Source organism: Cyprinodon variegatus, unplaced genomic scaffold (genome assembly GCF_000732505.1).
Source record: "Cyprinodon variegatus isolate N-32 unplaced genomic scaffold, C_variegatus-1.0 Scaffold987, whole genome shotgun sequence".
Classification (NCBI taxonomy): Eukaryota; Metazoa; Chordata; class Actinopteri; order Cyprinodontiformes; family Cyprinodontidae; genus Cyprinodon; species Cyprinodon variegatus.
In genome coordinates this window covers 35,125-59,711 of record NW_015151440.1, presented here as the reverse complement: position 1 = coordinate 59,711, position 24,587 = coordinate 35,125, and the positions used below count along the sequence as shown (strand labels likewise).

General features: G+C 40.4%; 1 protein-coding gene across 2 annotated transcripts in view; it reads right to left on the bottom strand.

Annotated features, from left to right (window-relative positions):
• Positions 1-2,774: 2,774 nt before the first annotated feature.
• Positions 2,775-24,587, bottom strand: part of hmbox1 (homeobox containing 1) — a 24,223-nt gene continuing 2,410 nt past the window's right edge. The window contains exons 2-10 of one of the 2 annotated variants that reach the window (XM_015399089.1): positions 22,028-22,687; positions 12,329-12,414; positions 10,397-10,507; positions 8,138-8,291; positions 7,927-8,009; positions 6,060-6,155; positions 5,850-5,944; positions 5,498-5,581; positions 2,775-4,190 (exon numbers count right to left, since the gene is read on the bottom strand). In XM_015399089.1, the coding sequence (XP_015254575.1) occupies positions 4,047-4,190; positions 5,498-5,581; positions 5,850-5,944; positions 6,060-6,155; positions 7,927-8,009; positions 8,138-8,291; positions 10,397-10,507; positions 12,329-12,414; positions 22,028-22,686 (1,512 nt within the window). In that variant the 5' untranslated portion in view covers position 22,687 and the 3' untranslated portion in view covers positions 2,775-4,046. The remainder of the gene's footprint in view (positions 4,191-5,497; positions 5,582-5,849; positions 5,945-6,059; positions 6,156-7,926; positions 8,010-8,137; positions 8,292-10,396; positions 10,508-12,328; positions 12,415-22,027; positions 22,688-24,587) is intronic. The other variant, XM_015399091.1, reaches the window with a different exon arrangement.

The following is a 24,587-nucleotide window of genomic DNA, read 5'->3' as shown; positions in this document are numbered from 1 at the left end:
ATATAGCTTTATTCTCTTGTACATTTTATATATATATATATCTCATACTAAAATAAACACAAGATAAAAAAATGGACAAAGAAACTGTACAAAAAATGTTTATATACTACATCTTAATTACAGAACAGTCTACTGTCCAAAAAAGGCACTAAATTCTGAAATGGGCAATACAGTAATTCTGAACTTAAACTGAGATCGATACAGCATTCAGTCTTCTTAGCTATGATGGGATGAACTGGGTGGGGCCATCGTTCTGGTCAAGATCGGAAACAAACTGGTTGAAACCAGTTCATACCCGTTAATCAAAGCGAGGCCATCTGAACGGGAGAAAATATGTCTAAATGCACTCTGCAGTGCTCCTCACATTAAGCTCAACCATTCAACTTAATGGAAAATCATTTAATGAGAAGTAGCGGCACCAGAGTGATCATACATCCGCCCCGTTCTTTACACCTTTATACATTAACTCCAGGTGGAGTTTACATTTCATACTATCAATACTTTTTTTTTTTTTTAAGGTGCATCATTGTTGGCCTTTTCATGAAGCTGTTGCTCAGAGGATGGAGACGGCTAAACGCTAAAATAATAAAATAAATCTGGTCAAATGAGAAAGCATTAATTTAACTATAAAGCATGTTTCATTTCAAAGCATTTCATTCATCTGTACATCATAAAAAATGAGCATAAATACATTTATAATTTTACTTTTGTTACCCTTTCCTTTTAAACAGTTTCAGAGTGAAGGTTTTGTAGCTTCTAACAGACAGAAGCTTTAATAAGCCTTTAGACAGGAAGCCAGGATGGGGAGTTATGAGTACAGGATGTATTTAAAAAAAAAAAAAAAAGTTGGAACACTTTCAGTGTTGTAACATGTAACCTGGTTCATCAAAAGTCCTTTTAGACACGAGGAATCACAGATATGTTTTGTTCTGTCCTGCTTGACGAACGACAGTTCTCCAAAACCATTAGTTCATGAACTTGGTGCTCCACCTTTATTCATGGCGGGAGAAGCTACACTATTAACATAAAGGTGCTAAAGCACACAGCTAGCCCGTCTTTGTCCAAAATTGTCAAAGTGAAACCAGGTGCACTAGCCCTCCCAAACCTACTGGGGGCCTCCAAGAGCAGCAGTATTTTCACAGGTCAGGTTTAAATCTGTTATCCATGCAAAGTATTAGCTGTAACTATACAAAAATACCTACAGCAGTGTAGGTAAACTAAACAATGTTTTTCTACTTTAAATATTTGGTTGAACAGGGTTAACATTTTTACCGTAGCCTAGCTTCACCTTCCTGGATCCCCCCCCCCCCCGATGTTGCTGCGTACTAGAAGTCAGCTGACTGTGGGAGCCCACCTGCAGCTTCCATAATTACACATTCATCACTAGAAAATATTTATATATAATTTAAATTGACTATGTCAACCAGTCCTCCTACCCCAGCAGAAAACCCATTTAATTACCCAGCCGATATCAGCTTGTCAGACGGGTTTGAAAGTGCAACATTTAAGAATAATGAGCTCAAGCTGTTAAAAACAGCTGAATTTAGCTGGAGTTGGTATAGATTTAGTAGCCTTTGGGTATCCTATCTGCATCAAATGAAATAAATCCCCACAGCCTGACATTTGAGGGACCAAATAGAGCAGGTGCTGATGGAGAGGACCCAGCTTCCTTCAGACGTGACGGAGGACCCCCCGATGCACAAGCCCGCTCCGTTCTGGAGATATTCAACCGCAAAGACGAATGGTTGAGGGAACGCTTCTGCCCGTACACCAGGTACTGTCGGTTGTACCTCTCCTTTCACCATCTGTACACACCATTTACCCTTGTCAGCACAGCTCCACTCTGTGGACAAAGGAAATGGCCACCTCGAAACAATTTATGTCTGTGCACTGACAGTGCGACGGACAAGCAGCAAATACCAGTGACCAGTTGGATCAAGATGGCAGACAGCAAGCAACAAAAGTGAAGGTGGGGTAGAGTTGTGTCAGAAGTATAGCTGTCCATTCTATGGCCTAAGTACACTTGCCCATCATGTGTGCCTGACATCTCAAAGCATCAGTAAAACAGGCATGGGCTGACTACCTAGAATAATAGTGCGATAAGGTGATATGTCAATATTTACCATCTGATCTGTAAAATGGCTCCATAATAGGACTGTGTTTTGGGTATTTTTCCCATCTGTTAACTAACTGCTCTACCTAAAGCATGCTCGATTTCACGAGGATCCTTTCCAGCATCTATAAACCAAGAATCAGCTTTAATGATTAATTAGCGTGTTGCTCAGGGAAAGGTCTAGAATGGGAGTTTTATTTGAGTAGAGTCAGATGATGAGAAATAGAGGGGAAACCCTTTCGTTTTTCATTTCTACCCAAAATATAATAACAGGAAGCCCAATTAGCATTGTTGCTTGCTAGATGGGCCAGGGTTTATAAATAGAAACTATAAACAGTTTTTATGTTCTCCCTGCACATGAGTGAGTTCTCCCCAGGTACTAGTACCTCCTACGGTCCAAAAACATGACAGTCAAGTTAAATAACTACTTTTTTTCCCCCCTGGTCCAGGGTGTACGATGCTTCTCACCCAGTCAGAGCTGGAATTAGCCCCACATGCTCTGGTTTAGCACTGGAAGATGGTCCATTAGCCCAGAGCTTTGTACTTCGGCTCAAACAGCACTTTTGGACAATGCTAGGCTAGCCGTTTTCTTTTAGAAGAGCAGAAATGAATCCCAGCTTATGCATCTAAAAGCACAAAGTGGGCTCATCTTTGTTTTTTTTAAATGGAGGCTGATGGATTTGGAGAACTCTCATCCAACACAAAAAGAAACCAAATCAGATTCCCTTCAATGCTTCCTTTTGAGGTTATTTGTAGGTGAAACAGGAAAATAAATGTATATTTTTTTTGATATTCATCTCCAGTGTGGATTCAGTCTAATTTGATACCTGTTGTATAAAAACAAAGCACACAGCTTACAGTATTATCATTCTTATTATAAAGAGGCAGCGTCACAGAAGTAGTAATTAGCTTAGGGGTAGCTATATTAGCCTGCAGATACCTACCGTTACTGATACAGGCCTGCTGTAGTGTCAAACCTAGCATGGGTGTGAGAGAGGTCGCTGATAACTAGAGCAAAGGAGAGAGCAGAGATCATTTTGGGTTCACCGGCGGATCCATGAGACGCTTCCTTTGATATGGATGATCTGGAAGGTAGAGCCCCGCGTCCTTATTGGACGGCTCGCGGGGGTTACAAGGTAGATCAACTTAAAGGTAGGAGGAAAAAAAGCCAAACTGCTGTTTTAATCTCAGCTAAAAGGAATGACAGGAAAACAAACTGCTATAGCTGGACTGAAATGTTTACTTTAAGGACCGAATCGTCCCTCCTAATCTGTGCAGACGGTTTGCATTTGTGCGGTTGGAAAATAAAAAGCAGCCGTCTATGGGAAGTTAAGGCTACTTCTCAGACATGAAGCAAGGAAAAGAGAAGCTGCTGCTGAGGGATGACCACTACAGAGGAAGAGGAGGAACCCTCTTCACCGGCGTTCCCAGAGCGGCCGGCTGCAGGCTCCTCGTGTCACGCAGGTGAGGGGCGTCGGTATCAAGGTAGGTAGCGTTCATGAGGTGACTGAGAACCTTGTAGGTATATTCCTTATATATACAGAGCGTCATTTTTCTGAGGTTTGAGGTGAGAGGCTGAGGAGCGGCTCAGACGACCAGGCTGCTGAGGGAAGGAAGAGGAGAAAACTGAAGAGGTATCCTGTGCTGGAAAGGGAGAGGAGTTCCTGGGAGACCCGGTCCCAGAGAGGAGCCACCATCAGCTGCTTGGCTCCTCCTCCTTTTTCCACCAGCTGTGTCCATACATGGAGTAGAACAGGGACAGGGTTTAGGGGTGGTTACTGTTTACACGAAGGCTCTGGGAGGAGGGGGAGCAGATTCTGAAGGTTTTTTGTTCGTTTGTTACTAAGAAGGATCATTTTGATCTTTATCAAACCCACCATCCCATTCCTCTGCCTTGCTTTGTTCCCTCGCTCCGTCCCAGTTCCTGAGCAGTTCATTCGTCCTCCAGTGACTCCGTCTTGATGTCGTTGGGAACGCCTCCGGTTCTGGACAGCGCCAGGATGGTGTGGTTGACGGCGGCCATCTCCACAGCCAGGGAGATGGGGTCCTGGTGCTCGCTGTGAGCTGCGCTGTCGTCCTGCAGGAAGGAAAGGAAACAAGGATCCTCTTTAGGTGAAACTTAAACCAGGCATACACGGTACGATATTTTCAATCGTTGCACGCAGCTACTAGCCTCGTGAGACCATCCTGATCTCGCAAGCTTTCAAGGTTTCACTCGCTAATCAGTCTGGAGACTCTCCGTTAAAGAAAATTTGAAGCCGTTCACCAAACGAACGTCCAATCAGCGTTGGCTTTGAGGCGGGTTGAGGTGTGACGCAACGAGAAGCGCGACAGTTCAGTCTAAAGAACATGGCGGCTTCAGCCGATGAAACTAGCGTTAGCGTGGCTATCGAGCAAGTTTTATCAGAATTACAGAGTATTTCTTCACTGAAAGAAGAGCAAAACACTGCTCTGGAGGCTTTACTCAGAGGAAAAGATGTTTTTGCTCTTCTCCCAACTGGTTTCGGCAAGAATTTGATCTATCAATTGGCTTGTGGTTGTGTTTTCGTCGTCGCTCTGTTAGTACGTCATATGCTTCGTTGATCTGATTGGTTTATTTGGCCCGTCTATCACCAACATAGGCCAATCAGCTAACCAGTATTTTCGCCCCTTCCCAAAATTACTACAACGGAAGATTTCCAGATGGATATGTGGAGCAAATCCATCTGGCGGAGTCGGATTACGCAGCTACAGCTCACACTGTACAACGAAACCGCGGGATTTAAAAGTTAACAGCTCACGATGCACGTTCTCACACGGTGCAACCAGATGCTCTGATGCGATCTACCTGCTCACACTCTACGTCTAAAAACCACGTCACACTCAGCTCCGCAGTGAGATGGCACTACTCTGACTCATCTATCCGGAAGCCAAACAAGTAGAAGAAAAATATGAAGCTCACTGGAGAGAAACATGTCACCTTGGTAATTTGTGCAATTTTGTGCTGCAAGTCCTAAAAAGAAAAGGCGATGACGTGTTTGGACAAAGACATGGCTGACTCTAAACGACGCACGATCAGGCTGAAAGTCGGCCCGATCAAGATTCTCGCACCACTGGAGAATCGGCCCAAAAAGGAAAAAAAGCACAAAAATAAATAATCATAGTGTATGTCCGGCTTTAGAGCATACATTTGATTCAAAGAAGTACCACCTTTTACAAGAACCTCAGAGGTTTATCCTGTGTTTAACTAACCCTAATCTGGATTAGATTATTTCAGCCTTACATCAAATTTTACCATAAATCTCTTTTCTTTACATTTTTCTTTGAGCCAATCAGGAGTCAGCATCTATTCCCTCCTGTTGTGTGAATCCAGCTCCTACAGCAGCCCTATTATCATTGTGTTACCTGTGTAGGTGAGGTGGGCTCCAGTCGGTAAAGGCCAAACGGTCGGCTGAGGGGTCTCTTGTCAAAATAGGGGAGGTCACAGGCCTGGAAGAGACGTCAAACAGTCAAATCGCTCCAGAAACAGAGGCTTGTTAATGAGGCCGATGCATCAAGCTGCAGGAAGCAGCTTTCTCTATATTTAGTCAGAGCTGACTGCAGAGTTTTACAGCTGAAAGGCTGCAGCCCTCAGTTCTATATTCATGGGTTTATTCCTGCTGAGCGCAGCTCTAAACGCCCTGGCACTGATCTGAGATCTACTGCCGTGCTTTGGGTCCTGAACTGATCTACGTATAAACGGAGCGCCTTGCTCTACCTGCTCAGAGAAGTCATTCCCATCGATGTCGTCGCTGTTGGAGTGTCCACCTGGACTCTGCACGTCGATCCCATGGCTCTCCAGGATTGTTGCTTCTTAGAAGAAGAGGCAGATCATCAGTCTAATGATGACAATCTGGTTCTTCACATAACAGCTATTAAATGTTTAAAATGGCATCAGAGAACACGCATGCTCTGCCACCTTCTTTACCAATATTAGCTCGTCTCTTGATCTCTTTGCGCCGATTAGCGAACCAGTTGTAGACTTTGAGGGAGGTCACCCTTTCCAGGTCCGACAGCTTCTTCCCTGTGGAGAAACAAACACTGTCAGAGCCCCGATTTAAAGTCGTAGGGAAACAGCTGTTCCAACCGTTGCATTTCTGAATTCTCCTGAGTGGTGCCCGACTTTACACGAGTGAATAAAGTGAATGTGATTGGTTGATTATCAAGGGGCGGGATTGTTGTGGTGGAAGGTTCGCAAGCAGTTTGGTTGTGAAGAAAAAAAAGAAAAAGAAAAAAACTTTTTGTTTTTTTTTTAAAAGAGAAATTTTCTAAATGTTGGGATAATATCGTCTGATAAAGAGTAAATTTATATTCATGTTTAAGCCAGAATGATTTGACATTTAAATCTGACTTCCTATGTCCATGGCAATAATCATCGATAAGGAGAATGTTTGGGTTTCAACATTTTCTCCTTTTCTACGCAATGACCAAAGTTATGCAGTAAAATAACCTTTTGGTGAAACATTTATTTTCTGTTTCATATCTTCAATTAGTATCAAACTCCCAACTTAAGGATTTAATTAAAAAAAGGAAAAGACAAGAATCACAGGTGGAAGAAATTTAAGCATTTATTTTTTAATTTGTATTTTATTTTCAAATCACTCAAAGCTTCAGGAAGCGTCTAATTTTTTCTTGAAGCTGCTCTTCAAAATCAGACATGAGAGAACATACTGTTTAGAGAAAGGATTTGTGTCCCAGAAACTGACCACCTTAAAATCTATTGGAATTCAGATCCTCCTTCTATAAAAACCGCAAAAAAAAAAACTCCTTAAAGCAGAATCGATAAGTAAACATTAAATTCTGGGTCGTTTGTAAAAGCCAAGTAATTGCCTCTTTTACTAAAAGTAAAACTTATGAATACTCGAGTTCTCAGGTACAAAAACTGTATGTATATATATCAGTCACAGAAAAAGAAGATTCGTTTTTAATCATTATTATTCTCACCTAATTATTTAAAGTGAAAATGAAGCCAGAGAGGCCTGCAGCTGGCAGGGATGGCAGAATAAAACAGTCTTTGCTCAGAAACATTTACATTTTAAAGGGGAAAAAAAAAAAAAGACTTGTGCTGATTTTTGTTGATGCATTTTTCTAGAGGGCCAATTTGGAGTCATGTGGTTAATTTAAGGGGAGGAGAATCACCATAACTTCTGAACACTGAAAAACAGACTTCTTGATGGGGGGGAACAAAGAAAAATCTAGAAAGGCAAGAAAAAAAATGGAGGCAGCCAATCTGGCTGCAGCCATTTCCTGTTGCACATTGATTCAGATTCAGAGCCCTCACCTTTGATTTCCATTCTGTTAAAAACAAAACAGAATGGAAAGCAAAGGTGAGGGCTCTGAATCTGAATCAATGTGCAACAGGAAATGGCTGCAGCCGCCATCTCTGCCTCCATTTTTTTTTATTTTTCTTGCCTTTCTAGATTTGTTTTTTTCTATGACTTATTTGTTCTATTTACTTTTCCCAGCTAAAAATAGAAAAAGCTTTCTGCTGATATTCAAAATGCCTTTATTACCAGAGGTTAACTCAGTAGAGCTCACCAAGTCTCTAAAGTCAAATATTTATTATATTTATAGAGCAGCACCAGCTTCCTGGCACCTGCCTTTTGTTCCACATTTTCTCCAGGATGCCGCGCTGAAACGTTCTGTGCGGCTGCCCTGATCCTTCAGCGTCTGATCTGCAGCTGAAGGATGGGAGCCTGGGAAGTCCCACTAAGACGGCTGAATCCAGAGTGTTAGAATAAAGCCGTTAGCATAGATTAGCATCCACCATTAGCGCTCCAGTCAAAGTAGCTCACCTGGTTTCTGAATAACAGCGTTGCAGGCATTAGCTATCTCCTCTCTTTTGGCTTCATCTGGATACTGGTTGTCGTTGAAGTAGCTGTAAAGGACATATCCAGTAATTTACCACGAGGACACAATCAACAGGCTGGAGCAACTGCATCACCGTCCAGATGCCTTTAACCATGGAGGAAACGGTTTATGAACGGCGCCTCCTTCCCCACTCACCTCTCCATCACAGCCAGGCACTCTTTCCTCCAAGTGAAGCGGCTTCCCCGACGCAGCCGGAAGGTTCCTGGAGCGGTGGCGAGGGGCGGCGGGGTCTGCCTCCACTCCATCTCCTCCAGAGGCAGCGGAGCAGGCCGCATGTTCAGAGTAGCACCTGGAGCAGCAGAGTCACTGATCAGTCAGAGGAGAGCAGTCTGTCTGAAGGTGTGTTTGTGGGACACAAACTGAAATACAGATCTGGTAACTGGAGGGGCGCAGTCACCAAAGCAGATACGTGATCCACGTAAACAGTTGGATTTGCATCATTAGACTGTAACAGCCCTGATTGAGGGGTACGTACTGAAGCTCCATCAATACATTTACTAGTGCGATCGGCAGCCATGCCTTAAGATCATGTGAAGCACGTCCTCCATCCATCCCCACAAATTATGGTATTTTAGGGGGATGGATGATCTGCTTGCAGAATATGGTAGCAGATCTCTGGGATCGTTTAGAATGCTATCCAAAAAATTTCAGTATCTGTTTAAAAAGGCCTGCATCGGTCAAACTTTGGTGGATATGTCTGCGTGTGATGAGACAATAATAATTGTCAGTTTTAACGAAAAAAAGCACAAGTTATACAATAAATTAAAAACAGATTGCAAATAATAATTATAATTGAACTTTATTGATCTCACATTGGAGAAATGTACCTCTGCATTTAACCCATCCCTTTGTGGAGCAGTTGGCTGCCATCGTGGGGCGTCTGGGGAGCAATCGGGGTTTAGGGGTCTTTGCTCAGAGCGTCAGTCTGTGGGAGTGGAGCTCGAACTCAGAACCTCAGAATTCCAAGCTCTATGCCCTGACCACTAGACCACCACTGCCCTTAGCGGGAGCAGCAATGCGATGCGCTACATATGCTGTAGAGGTATGGCCAACAATATTGGCCAGGAAATGTATCAATTGATCTCTAGTAGCTTTTATTCAACACAGTAATGCAAGTTATTCCTAGTGCTGCTCCTCTATTAAGAAATATTAATAGGAATACTGTAATAGTGATCAACCACCTGCTAAACATATCTAGAAGTTCCCTTTTTTTAAGATTATAAATTTCAGCTCCTTTTAGAGTGAAACGTGTAACAAACCATCAGCCACTAACTGGTAGATGATGCTGCAGATAGTTTGCCCACTACAGTTTTAGAAAGGTGTCGCCTTAATAAGAGTGATGGGTGGAACCACCATGGCTTCTAAGAATAGATACATTTGTCTTTATGTATGCTAGTCCTGACTGAGCTTAGCAGCAGGCTGGGGAGGGGCACCACTGCTTTACTTTGGTTCTTCCAGCTTTTGGTTTTAAGTCATTTTAAGAGATCCCAGAGAAGTTTTAGTGGCTTCAAGCAACATCTTTTATAAAACTTTGGTTTAATTTTACACCAAAAACCTCCTCATACTCTGAGCTGCACATTTATCGGGGCATTTCAGGGCCATCTAAATGTTGTTTTTTTAAGCAGAGTGAAGCAAATTAAGAAAACGAAGCTTAAAGTGAGAATATTTAGACACAAAGAGTATCACAGTCAGTGTTATACTCTCTCTATTTTTAAGGTCAATAATATAACAGAGTCAGTAAAAAAAATAAAATAAAAAAAAAGCATTCAGCAACAAGAGGGGAGGGAAACTTCAACAGTACTGACAGGGCAACTGGATGGTGTAACATGAGATTAAAATCTATTGTTATCAGGAAACTGTGTAGAAACATTTGAGCAGAACTTGCATATATGCTTATATGTTTAATTTCAGTTCCAGCACTCTCAAAACTGGATTTTTTCCATCATCTTCCTTGATAAATAATTGGTTAAATAGTTAGTCATACATTTTTGAACATGCTAAAGAGTGCCACCCTCAAAAAAAAGTCTCAATAACTTCAAATCCATACAGAAATGCTGGAGCAATGCTGTCAATGTTGACAAGTTGATTTAAGTTATTAAACCTCAACCGTCTTTAATTGTGAGATTTTATTAGCTAGAAAGAAAAAAAGTGACTCTTGGAAAACATTTCCTGTTATATGAAGACATTTTGTACCGTCTGGTATGTAAAGGCTAATCTAAACATGGGAAACGGCATCTGCCATGCAGAAAACACTTCACTGAATGAGCCAAGAAGCAGATACTGAGACAAACACCACTTTCACCATGACGTGACCTATTCCTCATCAACCTCTCTTTATGTGATGGATGTGAAATCTGCACCTCTCTGACGAGGCTCTTATGAAGCTGCGAGTACCTGGTGTGGTTTTCTCCAGGATGTACCAGCGGTAGAAAGCCCTCTTCTTCTGCTCGCTCAGGTCGGAGCCGTGCTGCAGCAGCCAATGGGAGATCCTGCTCTGGCTGATGCCTGGAAATCAAAGCAGTAACACATCGAATTACTGCGAGTCAGAGCCGAACAATGTGTAGATAATCACAAGGAAAGACCCAAGGGGCAAAGCAGAGAACATGAATGAGGGTGAAGTGTTTTCTCCCGGTCTTAGCTCTGATTTCACTCCATCTCCAACCGCAGGCAGCAATCAGAGATACAGCCCATCATCTCCACTCATTTGCAAAGAATACCTCTCATTTGAAATAATTATGTTATATTTTTATTATGTATAAATCTTATTTGTCATCAGCTTTTAGACACCGTAAAGTGGGAAAACCGCCTTGATGCAATACCAATTTTCCAAGTTTCCCCACATGCAAAGGATGGAGGGGTCTTTAATTTTATTCAGATGTGTTAAACAGAATCAGGAAATTAGATCGTATTTTTAAAAGTCAATTTTCATTTTATCACATGAACTAATTAATCTAAAAAAACTGCATAAATATTTGCATCCACCTGTTAGGATAGGAACCATGGTTTCAAAGGACAACAGCATGGATTAAAAATCCTGCAGTGCACATCAGAACCACCTCCTCAGTTCTAGACTCTGAACATCTGGATGATCCAGAGGAGGCATAACTGAGCAAAACAGAACCTTCTGGTACAAACTCCACAGAGGCAAAGAGAGTACAACCCTAAGAAAATCATCCCAACTATAAAGCATGGTGGGTGGAAACATAATTTGGGGGTGCTTGCATCCTGCCCAAATTTAAGCAACAACCCACTTCCCTCAGTATTGACGATGGGTCATGGCTGGGTCTTCCAACAAGACAACCTTAAACTCACAGCCAGGGCAGCTAAGTTATAGACAGTACTAAGTTATAGAAAGTAGACTTTGATGCAGGCATAAGAATTAAATCATAAAATAGAAGATATCAAAGTTCCCTTTCTAAGGAGATATTGGGCTACCACATTTTATTAAATAATTCTACATTTATTTTATTTATTTATTTTACAACAGAGCGGTTATGAACGCCAAGTACTTTAAAAATGAGTTTCAACTACTGTGGCAAAAGTGTTTTTACATCCCCGTTTATTTTATCTAATGCTTATTTCATGCTATATAAATGAGAATCACTTATTTAAACATCAAGTTATATTTTAAGTTTTCTTTTAGAATCCCTCTCTCAGAAAAAGTGAACATACCATGAAAATGACAACACTCTCCATTGTTCGTAAATAGAAAAACTGTAGATGTGAGTTCAGATAAGCTGTAGAAATTAAAATGTGCATATGCTGTTAAACAACAATGAAGGATGAGAAAGTTCTCTTAAAGGCAAAGAATAAGTACTTTATCCTTAAATTCAAAACATCTCTGATATATCACTAGATATCAATTTCTTACAAGTGGTTAAGTGACGGATTGGTAGTTCTGACCCACCCCGGGACGCCATATTGTGGGTCAATGTTGGGGGATCTGCATATGTCCTCCAAGTGCCTAGGTTTCCTTACATAGCTTGTGTGTCAACCTAAACCACCCTCTGATTTTCTTGTGTGACCGAGATTCAACCCTTATTCATTTTTTTTTTTATTTTTTTTTTAAAGCCTTGAGATAGACTGTTTAGCAGATTTTGGTGTTCCTCTACCCTTTAAACCCATGGAGAGGTGTAGAAAATTTTGATTATACAAGAAGTTAAGTGATTCTGATTCACAGTTTGATTTCAGCAGAGCAATATCGAAGCCATGTTGGGCTCTATTTCTTAAAAATTGGGTGTCAGAGAAGTTGAGTGTTGAGAAGCACAAGAAAAGTGAACATTAATACCATTAATCTGTGGGAGTGTGAGTTCCAGTGCTACTAACCAGTTACTTGAGCCACAACTGCCTGAGAAATCCTCCTGTTTCCCAGGAAAGCTTTGATCTCCTCTTTCACCAGACTGCTGTCCCTTCTGCAAACACAAAAAAAACCCTGTAAATTTCAGTGTAAATTAAGGTTGGGCGATGTTACATTTTTCCTACAGATATTGGCGACGGACAACACATTGTGCAGGTGACTTTGTGGGCAAAGACAAGCAAAATCTCAGAGTGCATCTTCTGAACTGCTGGTAATATTGTTAACCCCCTGCACACACTGCCAAAACCTATAGGGTAAACACACTTGTTTTAGTTGACAAAAACATAAGTTCATCCAGTGCTGATAGTTTCCTATTTTCCAGTTGTTCTGACTACATTATGAGACATTATAGTTTGATAATTATTAAATTGCTCTTATGAATTCCGAAAATCGATTGCAAAAGAGACTGAAAACTGGGGTGGAGACTTTTTTTTTATTGAAAGCACACAGATTCAATGAAGGAGAGAATTTTCGTTTTTCAATTTTATGTTAATTTAGTTGTGTTAAAATCAAATCTGTAACAGACGGAGCAGCCTTTCAAAACAAAAACAACTGCCTCTCTGGTTCTGGTTAGGATGTTAAAAAAAACAACAACAAAAAAAATAGCTAGTCTCTGGTTTGGATCAGTTATTTCTTTCTGTCTCAAGTTTAAGTAGACAAATCACTGTTGTATAGTGGCACTGGGGGGAAAAGCTGCAGCTGGAGGGAGTTTGTGTGTCCAATTAAAAACAGCAATAGCATTAAATCTATTGTTTAGGGTCCATAGATTCATCAAATCGCCCAATCTGAATGTAAATCCAGCTATTTTTGTGAAGGCCTTAATCAGGAACACCATGGAGCAAAACAGAGAGATCAGGGATTAAGTTAAGATGTTTAACGTATAACTTGGTTATAAAGCTATGTCTCAAGTTTTAAACACATTCCAGTTATCCGTTAACCCATCATAATCAAAAAGGATAAACAAACCAAATCTACTAAAACGGTCGTCCTTGCAACTAGAGCATTAATCAGAGAAGCAGGTATGGGGAGCATGGGTAACTCTAGATATCAGGTGGGTGAGTCTGTAAACAGGACAACTTTTATTTATGCACTGGGCTGCACCCATCCACTGGCTCCAATTTCCTTAGTTTTGGGTAATTCAATACTTCCATTTGAAAACAACCTTATCTACCGCCACAAAAGGTCTTAAAAAAAAAAAATACGAAGAACCAGTCAATGCTCCATTTACTTCATGTGCAGGTTAAAAAAAAAAAGATTGGTGACTACACTTTGTCTTTGAAACAGTAGCAAGAACTGTTTATAGGGGATACATCAATTAAATGACTAACACAGACAATGATCTTGCTGCTTGATCCCAAAGGTTAATTTTTTGGCCGACATATGAATGGAAAATGAGCAAAGCATAGTGAAACATGGTGAACACAGCCTAATGCTGTGGGGAGCCCTTTCATTGCCATGGAGAGGAAAAGTGGTCACAGAGGCTTTAGTAAAGCTCTTTATGAAAACCAGACCAGGGAAGATGTTCAGAAGTCAAAATGGTCCAGTCAAAGTCCAGACCACTGAAAAATCACATCTTCAAAGGTTCATCCAATCAGAGCTCGTTATTTTGCAAAGACTTATACAGACTTCATCTCCAGATGCAATAGTCTGTAACAGTAAAAGGACCAAGTTTGTGATAATAAAGGATGCAAATACTTTCCAAAGGCATCATTTCAGCTGTGCAGGAATAAGCTATTAAAGCCTCCCTTTTCATTCGGAGCTGCCTTTTGACAGCTTCCCCGCCATATTCCATTGTCTTTTTATAACTCCTGCATAATCAGCGCCGCATTTCACTGGAGCACAAAGGCAGCCGCTCTATAAATGGAGGCACAGTCTGTGTGGATTTGCAAAATCATCTTCAAGGAGGCATGTTTTCACAGAACCTACTTAATGGGAAGAAGAGAAAAAAAATAGAAACAAGCACAGACTTGCGGGAATGGAGGATGTGCAGAAACACTGTGTACCCACCCTGCTCTCTGGCATCCAGCCGAATCCCCTCCTTTGTACATATGTAAGTGTATACATGCAGGTACACACACACACAAATGTAAATCTGCAGGCTTAAGACTGCCTGATTCTCCTTAGGGACAGAATGTGTTTGCTGGGTTTATCCTTCATAACGTGTATGAAGTTAATGTTTCCCACAGGAAAGCCCCCACCCAGCCTCAACAGTATTACAGCCTCAGTCAAAACGGAGCACACGCCTCATTCCCCCACCTAAACGCTCAAATGGCATATTTCTGAAACGAGAATGCGTCACGACTCTCGACATCCAGCATCGATATCCTCCACATCATCCTCTAGCGGTGCGGCTAAAATTAGAGCTTGAAAACGCTGCTTGTATTGACACCAGCGAATCAATGTAGCACAAGCTGCTTTACAAGGAGGAGGAAGAGGAGGGGAGCTCAAAGGCCAAACCCCTGCAGAGGAGGAAATGTGCAGTTTAAGGAGAAAGAGGAAAGAGAAGGCAGCGGTGGCATTGTTGTCAAATTAACCTTTGGATTCGTATCTACATCACGTGTAATCGATAAGCGAGCGACGGGACAGATGGATCAGCACCGTGGACCTAAACCCACTGTGAAGAAGAGGATACTGTGTGAAGCCCTCCAAAGGAAGCAGGAAATGGCAAACACGTGTACCATGATAGATTAGGAACACTGAAGCCGACAGGCTAATGGGCCTAATTAACTCCTCAGCATGTCATATGATGATACTAAATGTAATTTCATATATTGTTCCCTGCTAGGTGCAGAGCAGAATCCTCTCAAGCAACCAGCAGCTCTTAGGTTTTTTCCCCCGTCGCTCATTTTAGAGCCGAGGCTCTAAATCGTTTGTTTTTTTTCTTATGCTTTCAGCTGCATTTGTAAAAAAAAAAATCTCTTCGAAGCTGAAACTGTTTCAAATGAGTTATAACTTGTTTCACTAATATTTAATGAGCGCTCAAGGCTCAAGACTGTACTTGCATGAAGCTCAGCGTCCTTGGAGAGTGTAGACCATGTCAAAATGTAACTACCTGACCTACATGGGGCCTCACAGGAGCTACTGCTGATCTGCATGATCCCCACTTAGGGACACTCACACATTAACCCCAAGCATCTCCAGCTACTGTTAACCAGCAGGCAGGTCGCTTTATTATTCCTGCTGCTGACGGCGAAGTAAAGCACACACAAGCTAAGCTCGCTCCATTTATCACATATGTTCTGATCTTAGAAGGGAAAACTGTATTTTTTGGAGGATTCTTTTTTTATTTTTTTATTTGCCACAAGACAAAGAAATGAACTAAGTCATGTGGACTGCGCTGCTGCTGCAGTTCCTGTTCAGAGCAAAGGAATATTTAAGCATTTTGAAAATGTTCGACATGTAAAATGTTATGTTGTTTAGATGACTGCAAAAGCCAGTTATTGTAATTTCGTTTGATTTATTTATTATTTTGTGAGTAATTTAATTTTATTTTAATTAAGTCTGTATTTCATAACGTAATGTGAACTTTATTTTAACAATACATCTTTTTTTGTCCTATGTTTTAGAAAAAACTTAAGTTTACGGAGAACTTTGAAGAACTGTTTACTGTTGTGTAGTTTTGTTCAGTTTTGATGGAAGTATAACACTTAATTTTTACAATTTTTGAATAATTATTGGCCAGAATTTAAACAATGATATTTTTATTCTAATTTCTTAAAAGTGCTTACAAAATTATAATTAAAAAAAACTTTTTGTATAAGCATGTTTTTTACATGTCATTTTTTGCGTTTTTAAAATGCCAAAATAGGCTTTTACACTTCGAAAATAAAAAGATAAAATATGCAATTGATTTGCGATTAATCTCAATTTAACTGTTGATTAATATGGGATTAATTGCGATTAATATTTTTAAACATTTGACAGCACTAATATATATAAAAAATAATTTTTTTTCCCTTTTATATTAAGGTATGTCAGAATGGTCTAGTCAAGGTACAGACTGACATTCATGGAGAATCTGAGGCGAGAGTTTTTGCTTCCAAGTTTGAGCAAAGCTGCCAATAATGGGGGGATTAGGAGGGCTGGAAGGGAGCTACTTTTTCCATCCCTCCTTTTTTTAACCATATGATGAAAACCTCATAGTGTTGATCAATTACAAGGCTTAAACATACGCAGAGCTCTAGGATTTTAAACATCTAAATGCTACTTACATCTGTTAGAGCAACATGGACAAACCAACAGATGTAACTTACTTCAGAGGCTCCATCTCCATTTTATTAGTTCGTTCATCGCCATCTTTATGACGATAAAAATAAAACCAACCTTCTTTATTAGAGTCTGAACAAACTATGGCAGGATTGTAGTATATCTGATTTCAAACAGTAAACATAAAATAAACATCCCTTGTGCCGTTTTAAATCTATGAAATGACTCAATACTACCATCAGATTATATGAAGCACCAAAGGTTTCCACACAGCTACGAAGATTCATTTCTGATCTGAGCTCAGACATTGGAACTGGTTCAAACAATAACTGTTTTATTTAGTTTCTCTCAGATCACTACTCATTAGAAACAGCCAAACCAGCAGTATGGAGTAACTGTTGTTCCATTATTGTTGCAAGGAAAGACCATGCCATGTAAAGGGATATTTGACAAAAAATAAAATATCCAGCAATCCAGAGACAAAACACTGAAAAAACGTTTGACAAATAAAAATGTTGTGGCTGACAACCATATAGACCAATAGAAATGAGTCTTTGTGATGAACCCTATAGAAAAGCCCGCCCCTAAAAGAATGTAATCGGTATAACAGAGTTGGGAAAAAAAAGCAATTTACTGAAAAAGTAGAAAGAAAACAAAAAAAAAATAAATAAAATTTTTTGGTTGGGAAAAAAAAAAAAAAAAAAAACTGGGGAAACAGCCAAAATACTACACTTTTTTTTTATTTATTTATTTTTTTTACTCAGAACCTTTTGATTAAGAATTTTTAAGTTTAATTTCTAGACTGTCTTTTTCCTAATCTTACTAAAAAAAACATTTTTTTTTTATTTCAATTTACAAAATGCGGTCCATTTTTCCAACAATAATGAAGCAAACTTCCCTCCATAGGGCAGCTAAGGCACCTAAAGCCTGATGAAGCAGCCTCATTCTCCTCACTGAGGCCAGCCTTCCCTTTCCAGCCTGTTTGTCAGACATCCAGCCGTCTTAAATCTTCCTACTTTCTGACCAGACTACAGATTCTCTCCTGTTTAAGCAACCAGCTATTATCTAATATCCGTTTCATGATTTATGATGAGCACCAGACATCTCCCTTACTTGAAAGGCACGCTGTTATCACCCTGATATGGAAAAGCAGACAAGGAGGGAAAATGGGCCTGTGTGTGTGTCATGTTCTTTTAATTAGAATCCCTCATTAAATGTTTGGATCAAACATTCACATTAAATTTATTCAAAAAAGGAGCCACAATGGCGAGGGCCTGAAATAGTGAACCATTTTGTTTTCGTCAATAGACATTGAAAATAAAATCCATTTCGTCTGTAGAGTTTTTGCACATCTTTAACAGCAACATTAATTATAAACCAAGTTGTGGTAAATCTTTCTGCTTCAAGCAGATATAATTTAATAAAAGCTGAAATCTCCTGGTTTTCAATACCTTAATAATTATTATTTCAACAAGCTAAACAAAGAACCAGTTGATGTTGACTTTAATGACCCCTGCAGAAATCCTTGAGGATTTCGTGTCTAAGATGAATCTTTAGTGCATTTAGGTTAGAGATCGGATGCTTCAGTGTTATTTAGTCAACATCACTTCACCGCAGACAGCAGAGATAGAAAATCCTCTTAAAAAGCATTGTTTTTGGTTTTCTGTCTAACTGGATGGAAACTGTGGCAGTCGTCTTTTCTCCCTCCGATCAGTGAAGGCAGCACCTCCAAAAGCCACCAGATGAGTCGTCACATCATCATCCAGTGGTTACTGTAGCAAGCAGAATAAAATAAGCATTTCTGCTAAAATTAATCATTCTATTTTGCTATTTTGTAGTCGTGTAGGTAAAGGAGTAGCCGCATATGAAAAGGAGAAAGCAGGCATTGTGATGGGATGCGAGTCCACTTCAGGAGGAACCATGAAGGCAGCGGTCGGGTTGGCTCTGGGGATGCACAGATCCACCTTCTTTCACTGCCGATCTGATTCTGACACCTACATTTAGATTTCTACTGATCCTCATACCTTTCTGGTACCAGAGCTCTGTTTATTTTCCACCCTTTCCACTGTTGATCTACTTTTTTTTTACATGGTTGTTATAAACTTCCTCTCTAAGCAGGTATGATACATATGGACGTCCAAAGAGGCGACTTGAGATCGGTTTAAGGTCAGAAAAGGAAGTCATAAAAATGGTTATTTATGGTAACAGGATAAATTACAGCCTGAAAACAAACTGTAAGGGTTGAAATGGCCCATATTTATTACATTTCCTATAGAAGTAGACTGACTGTGCTTCTATAGAAGAGATACATTTTTACTGATATGTGATGTAGAATTTCCAATATGGGACTGATAGCGATATCAGATCAGTGAAACCTTCGTTGTAAATAAGCCAGGTTTGGGAATCTTAAGAATCTACACATGCAGGGGACAAAACATCTTGCCTGGTCAGCCAGACCAGCAATTCCCCCTAATGACCTCCTTCAGAGACATAGATCAGCATCAGGTATTGTAGGCTAATAAAGAACCCAAATGACTCCCCATTCCTAAGGGGCAGACCGCTTCTTTTTGTTCAATTTGCATGTTTTCTAAGCCAAAACAAGTTTTTGGGCTACTGTATAAAGCCTTGAACTCAACGCTAATTCTGACATTTTGAATTAAGAAAAGGATGGGAAGCAAAACGTCTTGGAAACAAAGTCCAGTGGATTGTTTTTTTACTTTTTTCGGAACAGCAGAAGTTCTCACAGAGACAGCCATTTATAGTTCCTAATGCTAACTATGCTAAATAGCTAACATAAATCAAAGAGACACTCTCCGCTTCTCTTAATTATCATCTCTTGTCTCTTGGGCTAGAAATAAATTATTTTTAGATAAATCAGTAATATCTGATCAAAGCTTGAAGGGATCCATGATTAGTTCTAACAGAATTTATTTTTTTAATTTAAATAAAATACAGTACAAAATACTGTAGGCCATTTTCATAAATTCATATGAAATACTGTCACACTGATGTAGCAATGTTTGTGCTGCAATGCAGTCTGGGTAAATGATGTATGCTAGCTCTTGTAGCACTAGCTCTGTCCGGCCAAAACGGCTAATGTATAATATCTAACATTTTCAATTTCAACGTGAGGGCATTAAAAGGAGGATAAGGGGGGAGTTGGACAGAGAAGCTGGGACGTTTGTCAATGTGTGCTTGTGTGTTCTCATGTGCTCGTGAAACATCATCAGCCTCAGATTTTTTGTTTTATTTGGCAAAATGTTCATTTGATTTGGGTTTATCTGACCGTATTAATTATTATTCCCCGACTAAATGAAAAAAGTAAGAATTTATTGAAATGCAGGTGAAATGCAGCTCCAGACTAGCTGAGCGTGTGGTGACGTCACGAGCTTCTGTTCCATTTGACCCATATTTATGCTGCATGCTCCCGTTCTCCCCAAGTCCATACTTTCCTGTGTTTTTCTCAAGAACATACTTGGCGAGAACCGTACTGTGTCCGTACTCACTTTCTAGTGAATTGAGAAACTGCCCTGGTGTGTGAGTGGCTGTTGCTGGGAGAAGCTAACCCAGAAGGAGAGCTATGCTACAAAGAGCTGCAGTTTCTAACCGAGGCTGTTTACAGTTAGCATCAGGATCAGACATTTTCCTAAAATCCACAGCTGTCCCAGCATGCACTGCGGCAGCAGCAGCTTCCAGGTTAGCGCTCACAGAGCTCAGAGTATTAAGATAAAAGTTCTCTTGTGTTGCTGTTGTTCGAGGTTAAAACATTATACTTTTAACCATCACTATATGAAACATTTACTGATTTAGTGCATAAAAAATTAAGTGTTTATATATTAGAACATGTTACCATGAGTGAAAGATGTTTCGCCGTCAGTTTAAACGGTTGATCATCATCATCATCATCTCCCAATTTGAGTTTGATTTGGTGCTTGTGCTAGCATTAGCAGTAATTAGCTCTAGCTAATTAAGTATACAGTAGATCACAAATTGATCTTATTTGTTTTTTTCTGACAGATAGCTCATGTATATTTATAACTTTTGAAGTAACTATGAGTTTTAAATGTATTATAAATGTCAATATTTAAGCCATTATGAAAATTATAGCACATTAAGGAAAACATGTCAATCTAGACATGGATTTCTTTATAATAAATCAGGCATAGATCTCTGGTTGGTGTATTTCTATGCCGTAGATTTCCTTAAAAACAAATCTAATCCACATGGTGTTGGGTGACTTAATTCAGCCTGGTGTTTCAGCTTAATGTTTCCAAGCTCAAGGATGAATTCTAACAAAAAAAAAATGTGTTCCCGCAGCAGAAGCACAGCATCCAGACTCTGTGCTGCTCCATCTCAGAAACCCTGAAAGAAAATGTGCTTCTCTTCTCATTTAAGCTAATAAAGCAGATCCAGCCGTTTCAAACTGTTCATAATGAAAATGCACCTCAGTAAAAGCTTGGTAATAAATAAAAGGCTTTTAAGGCTGCTCTAAAAGCACTTTGTGTGCGTTTAATACATGACAGCAGCTACTACAGGGTCAAAGGAAATCAGGGCTCTATAGGAGAGAATAATTACGGCAATATTTGAGAGAAAATTAAAAACATTTCAGCTGATGTTCCATCAAGGTCAGAGAGAAAGTTTGCAGGTTGAAAAGAAAGAAATATTGCTTCATCTTCCTTCTTTTAGATAAGGAAGCAATATCTACATTTCCATGACATATGTAGGTAAAACTAACAGTATACCAGACAATGGACCCTGTTTTATTAGCAGCTGTGCTTCCATTACAAATACGAGCAAAAACTATGACGACTTTCTGCTGATGACAACTTGTCATAATTGCAGTTTTATTAAGTAAGGAATACAGTTAAAACTGCAGGTTAATACGTTCGGTTCGAGTGATGACTCTAGAAAACATGGAGGATGTAAACAAATGAGATGCATCCATATTTCAGCTATGCCTCTAGTGCTCATGCATGAAAATACGCCTCACCATCATCCTCCAACTGCTTAGTTCGTCTCTTTGCAAGGCAGTACGATCCAGCTGCAGATCACGGGACTCATGTTATACAAAAAAAGGGTTTTAATAATAGTTTTGCAAAGTATAATTCTGATGCGACTGAAAAACTCCCTCATGGAAGCATAAAAGCTTAAAAAATATACATTATAATTCATTTTTTTATTGCAGTGTTTCCATTTAGAAAAGAAAATTAAAAACAATCCGCTGGACTTTGTTTGCAACTTTGAAGACGTTTTGCTTCCCATCCAGGAAGCTTTTTCAATTGTTGCTAATTGTAAATATGTAAATTGGAACAGACATGTTTTCATTGCATGTTTTCAAAACAAAAACAACTTTTTTTTTTTGGTCCACTCTATAAAGCCCCAAACTCTACGCTATTCCTGACATTTTGAATTGAGAAAGCGTCCTGGAAAGAAGCCAGCTAGAGGAACCTGCTGCCACTCACCTCATCAGCTCCTCAACCTTATCATCCACATCCAGGTCTTCCTCTGCTGCTTCGAACCCAAACGCTCGTGAAGCGGCTGCGCTGTTCACCGGATACCGCGGCGGAGACACCTTCCCGTTGGGCGTGGCGGCCAGACTGTCCCGGCCGTTCTGAGACAGCGCCACCAATGAAACTGGCGACGGCAGGACAGCGGAGGGTGGCGGACGCCCTGGAGGCGGGGAGGTGTCAAAGCTGTTGCTTGGAGAAGGAGAAAGCCCCCCGCCGCTGTTGAACAGCGTTTGCGTGGCAGTGGAGACTTTGGAGGTGGTGGACGAGGCAGCGGCGGCGGGGGCGTGGTCGCCTCCTTCAACGCTGTTGCTGCCGTTGCACGACGCCGAGGAGGTGGTGGTGGTTGCCGAGGCAGTGTTGTTATTGTTGAAGGATGTGGCGGTTGTGTTGGAGGCAGAGTTGTTGGTGCAGCTGTTTGCCCCGCCTACTAGGTAGGTGGATGAGGAGGAAGAGGTGCGGTGGCCAAACTTGTCGCCGTGCTCCCGGTCCAGCCGGTCCAGAGTGTCCAGTGCCTGCAGGATCTCCTGCTTCGTCATCCCGGTGCGACGCAGCCGCTGCAGCAGATCGATCTGCTCGATGGTGAAGCGCGGCTCCTCGCTGAAGTCAGACATCCTGCAGACGGGCAGCGAGAAAGAGCCGGTGAGAAGGAAGGACAGGAAATACAGGCAGAAGTTCAGGAAACTCAGAGGCGGGCGATGTGGAAGCAAAGACAAATTGAAGAGGAATTAAAAAGGAAGAAACAGATTCATCACAGAGAAGGAAGGAGAATGATGCAGGAGTTACAGGACAAATGAAAAAAGGAGAAAATAGAAAAAAAACAAGCAGCAGATAAGAAAGAAGAGAGCGAGATAAAGAAGTGTGAAAGGAAAAGAAAGGGAGGGGCACGGCATAAAAATCAGCTATTTTTGGGAAGCAGCAGGCAACACGCTCAGACTGCCAGAGTCACCTTGACAGCTGATGCTATCTTAACATTCAGACTGTCGTTCTTTAAGAGCTGCTCTCTAATCCCTGCGCTGCACGCCACCCACGCGGGATGTTTTTCATAAGCAGTTTGCTGTACTCCAAATCAATGCCTCTGGAAACAGACTGCGGCAGATTTTTCCACTTTGGGAGGCAGCCCAGCTAATGTCGGTACCATGACGGCTTTTAAAGGGGTCACCGGCTCTCTGCTACAGCTCTGTCTGACTCTAGGAAGCAAGAGGCACGGGAAAAAAAAAAAAAAGACTTTGCAAAGACATCAACTTCAGTTATCCTAAAACTAAAGTATTCACACCCGTTTTGGAGACTTTGTATGAAAAAAACCAGCAGGTTCTTCTCAGTTATAAAAAAGAAGAAAATATTAAATGTTGAATTTTGAAATTAATCTATTTTACCCAATTTTTCCTAACTGGCTTTCCCACAAGCAGCAGCTGATGGTAACTCTGGAAGAGCTGCTAACATCCGCAGCTCAGGTGGGACAACCTGCCTGTTGCAGTTGATCTTAACCAAAACGGCAGCTTTGAAGGTTTAAGCTTGTAAAGGAGCCCCAAATCATTGCTGCTCTTATTATGATGAGCAGTGAGAGCTGCAGGGATAAATAACCAATGAGAACGCCTCACAGTTTACAGCTCATTGAACCAATTCTCCATCCAGTACCAAACAAACTGTCAGATATCCATCTTTTGGGCTCACAGTGCAAACACTAGTTAGCAAAACAATTAGCACCGGTAATCAGACTTGTGATTAGCAGTGAAAATTAATCCTTTATGAATGAATACATACAATAATAAGTGATATTTCACCGAGTATTAACTCCTTACATGCAGCTTTTAAGATTTTCCTATATTTGGACAGAAATGGACCAGTAGGAGCAGCAGGTACAGCATCATCCTCTGTTGCATATAAATCAGGTCATTCCTGGTTTAAAAGCTTTGCTTCTGTTAAATAAATGAACAAAGCGGAGGATTTGTGTGCAGTCTGGTTAAGCATTAAACTGAGTTAACTATTCACTGGTTAAACTAGTCAAAACAGAAGGACTGCCACAAAACAAACAAACTCCCGAGGGAAAAAAAAGGTCAAACTTCATGTGAAATGAGGAAAAACATCCAATCAGATTCTGCTCAATTTTGGGTCCATTGTTCTGGTCCTGATCTGTAAGTCATAGCCGCTGATTTACAGCAAGATAAATGAGGGATTCATTTCAATGAATAAAATGTAAGCTGGATTTCCCTCAGAGTATTTGGGTTGATCAAGTACCAGAACCTATTAAACCTCCCAATCAATAATTCAGTTCAAGACGAGCCTCAGTCATTTCTATGATTATTAGGCTTCATAATTAATTCAAAAATTAACAAACCTGGAAAAATAAACTAAAAATAAGCATTAAGCACAAAAAATGTTTTAAAAGGGTTTATAAAGGAATCAGTAACTTTAATCTAATGCTTTTTAATTCCCTTTTAACGCTCTTAGAAAATAATTTATCAATACCCATGACTCATGTATGTGTCTGTGTGTGTATATATATATATATATA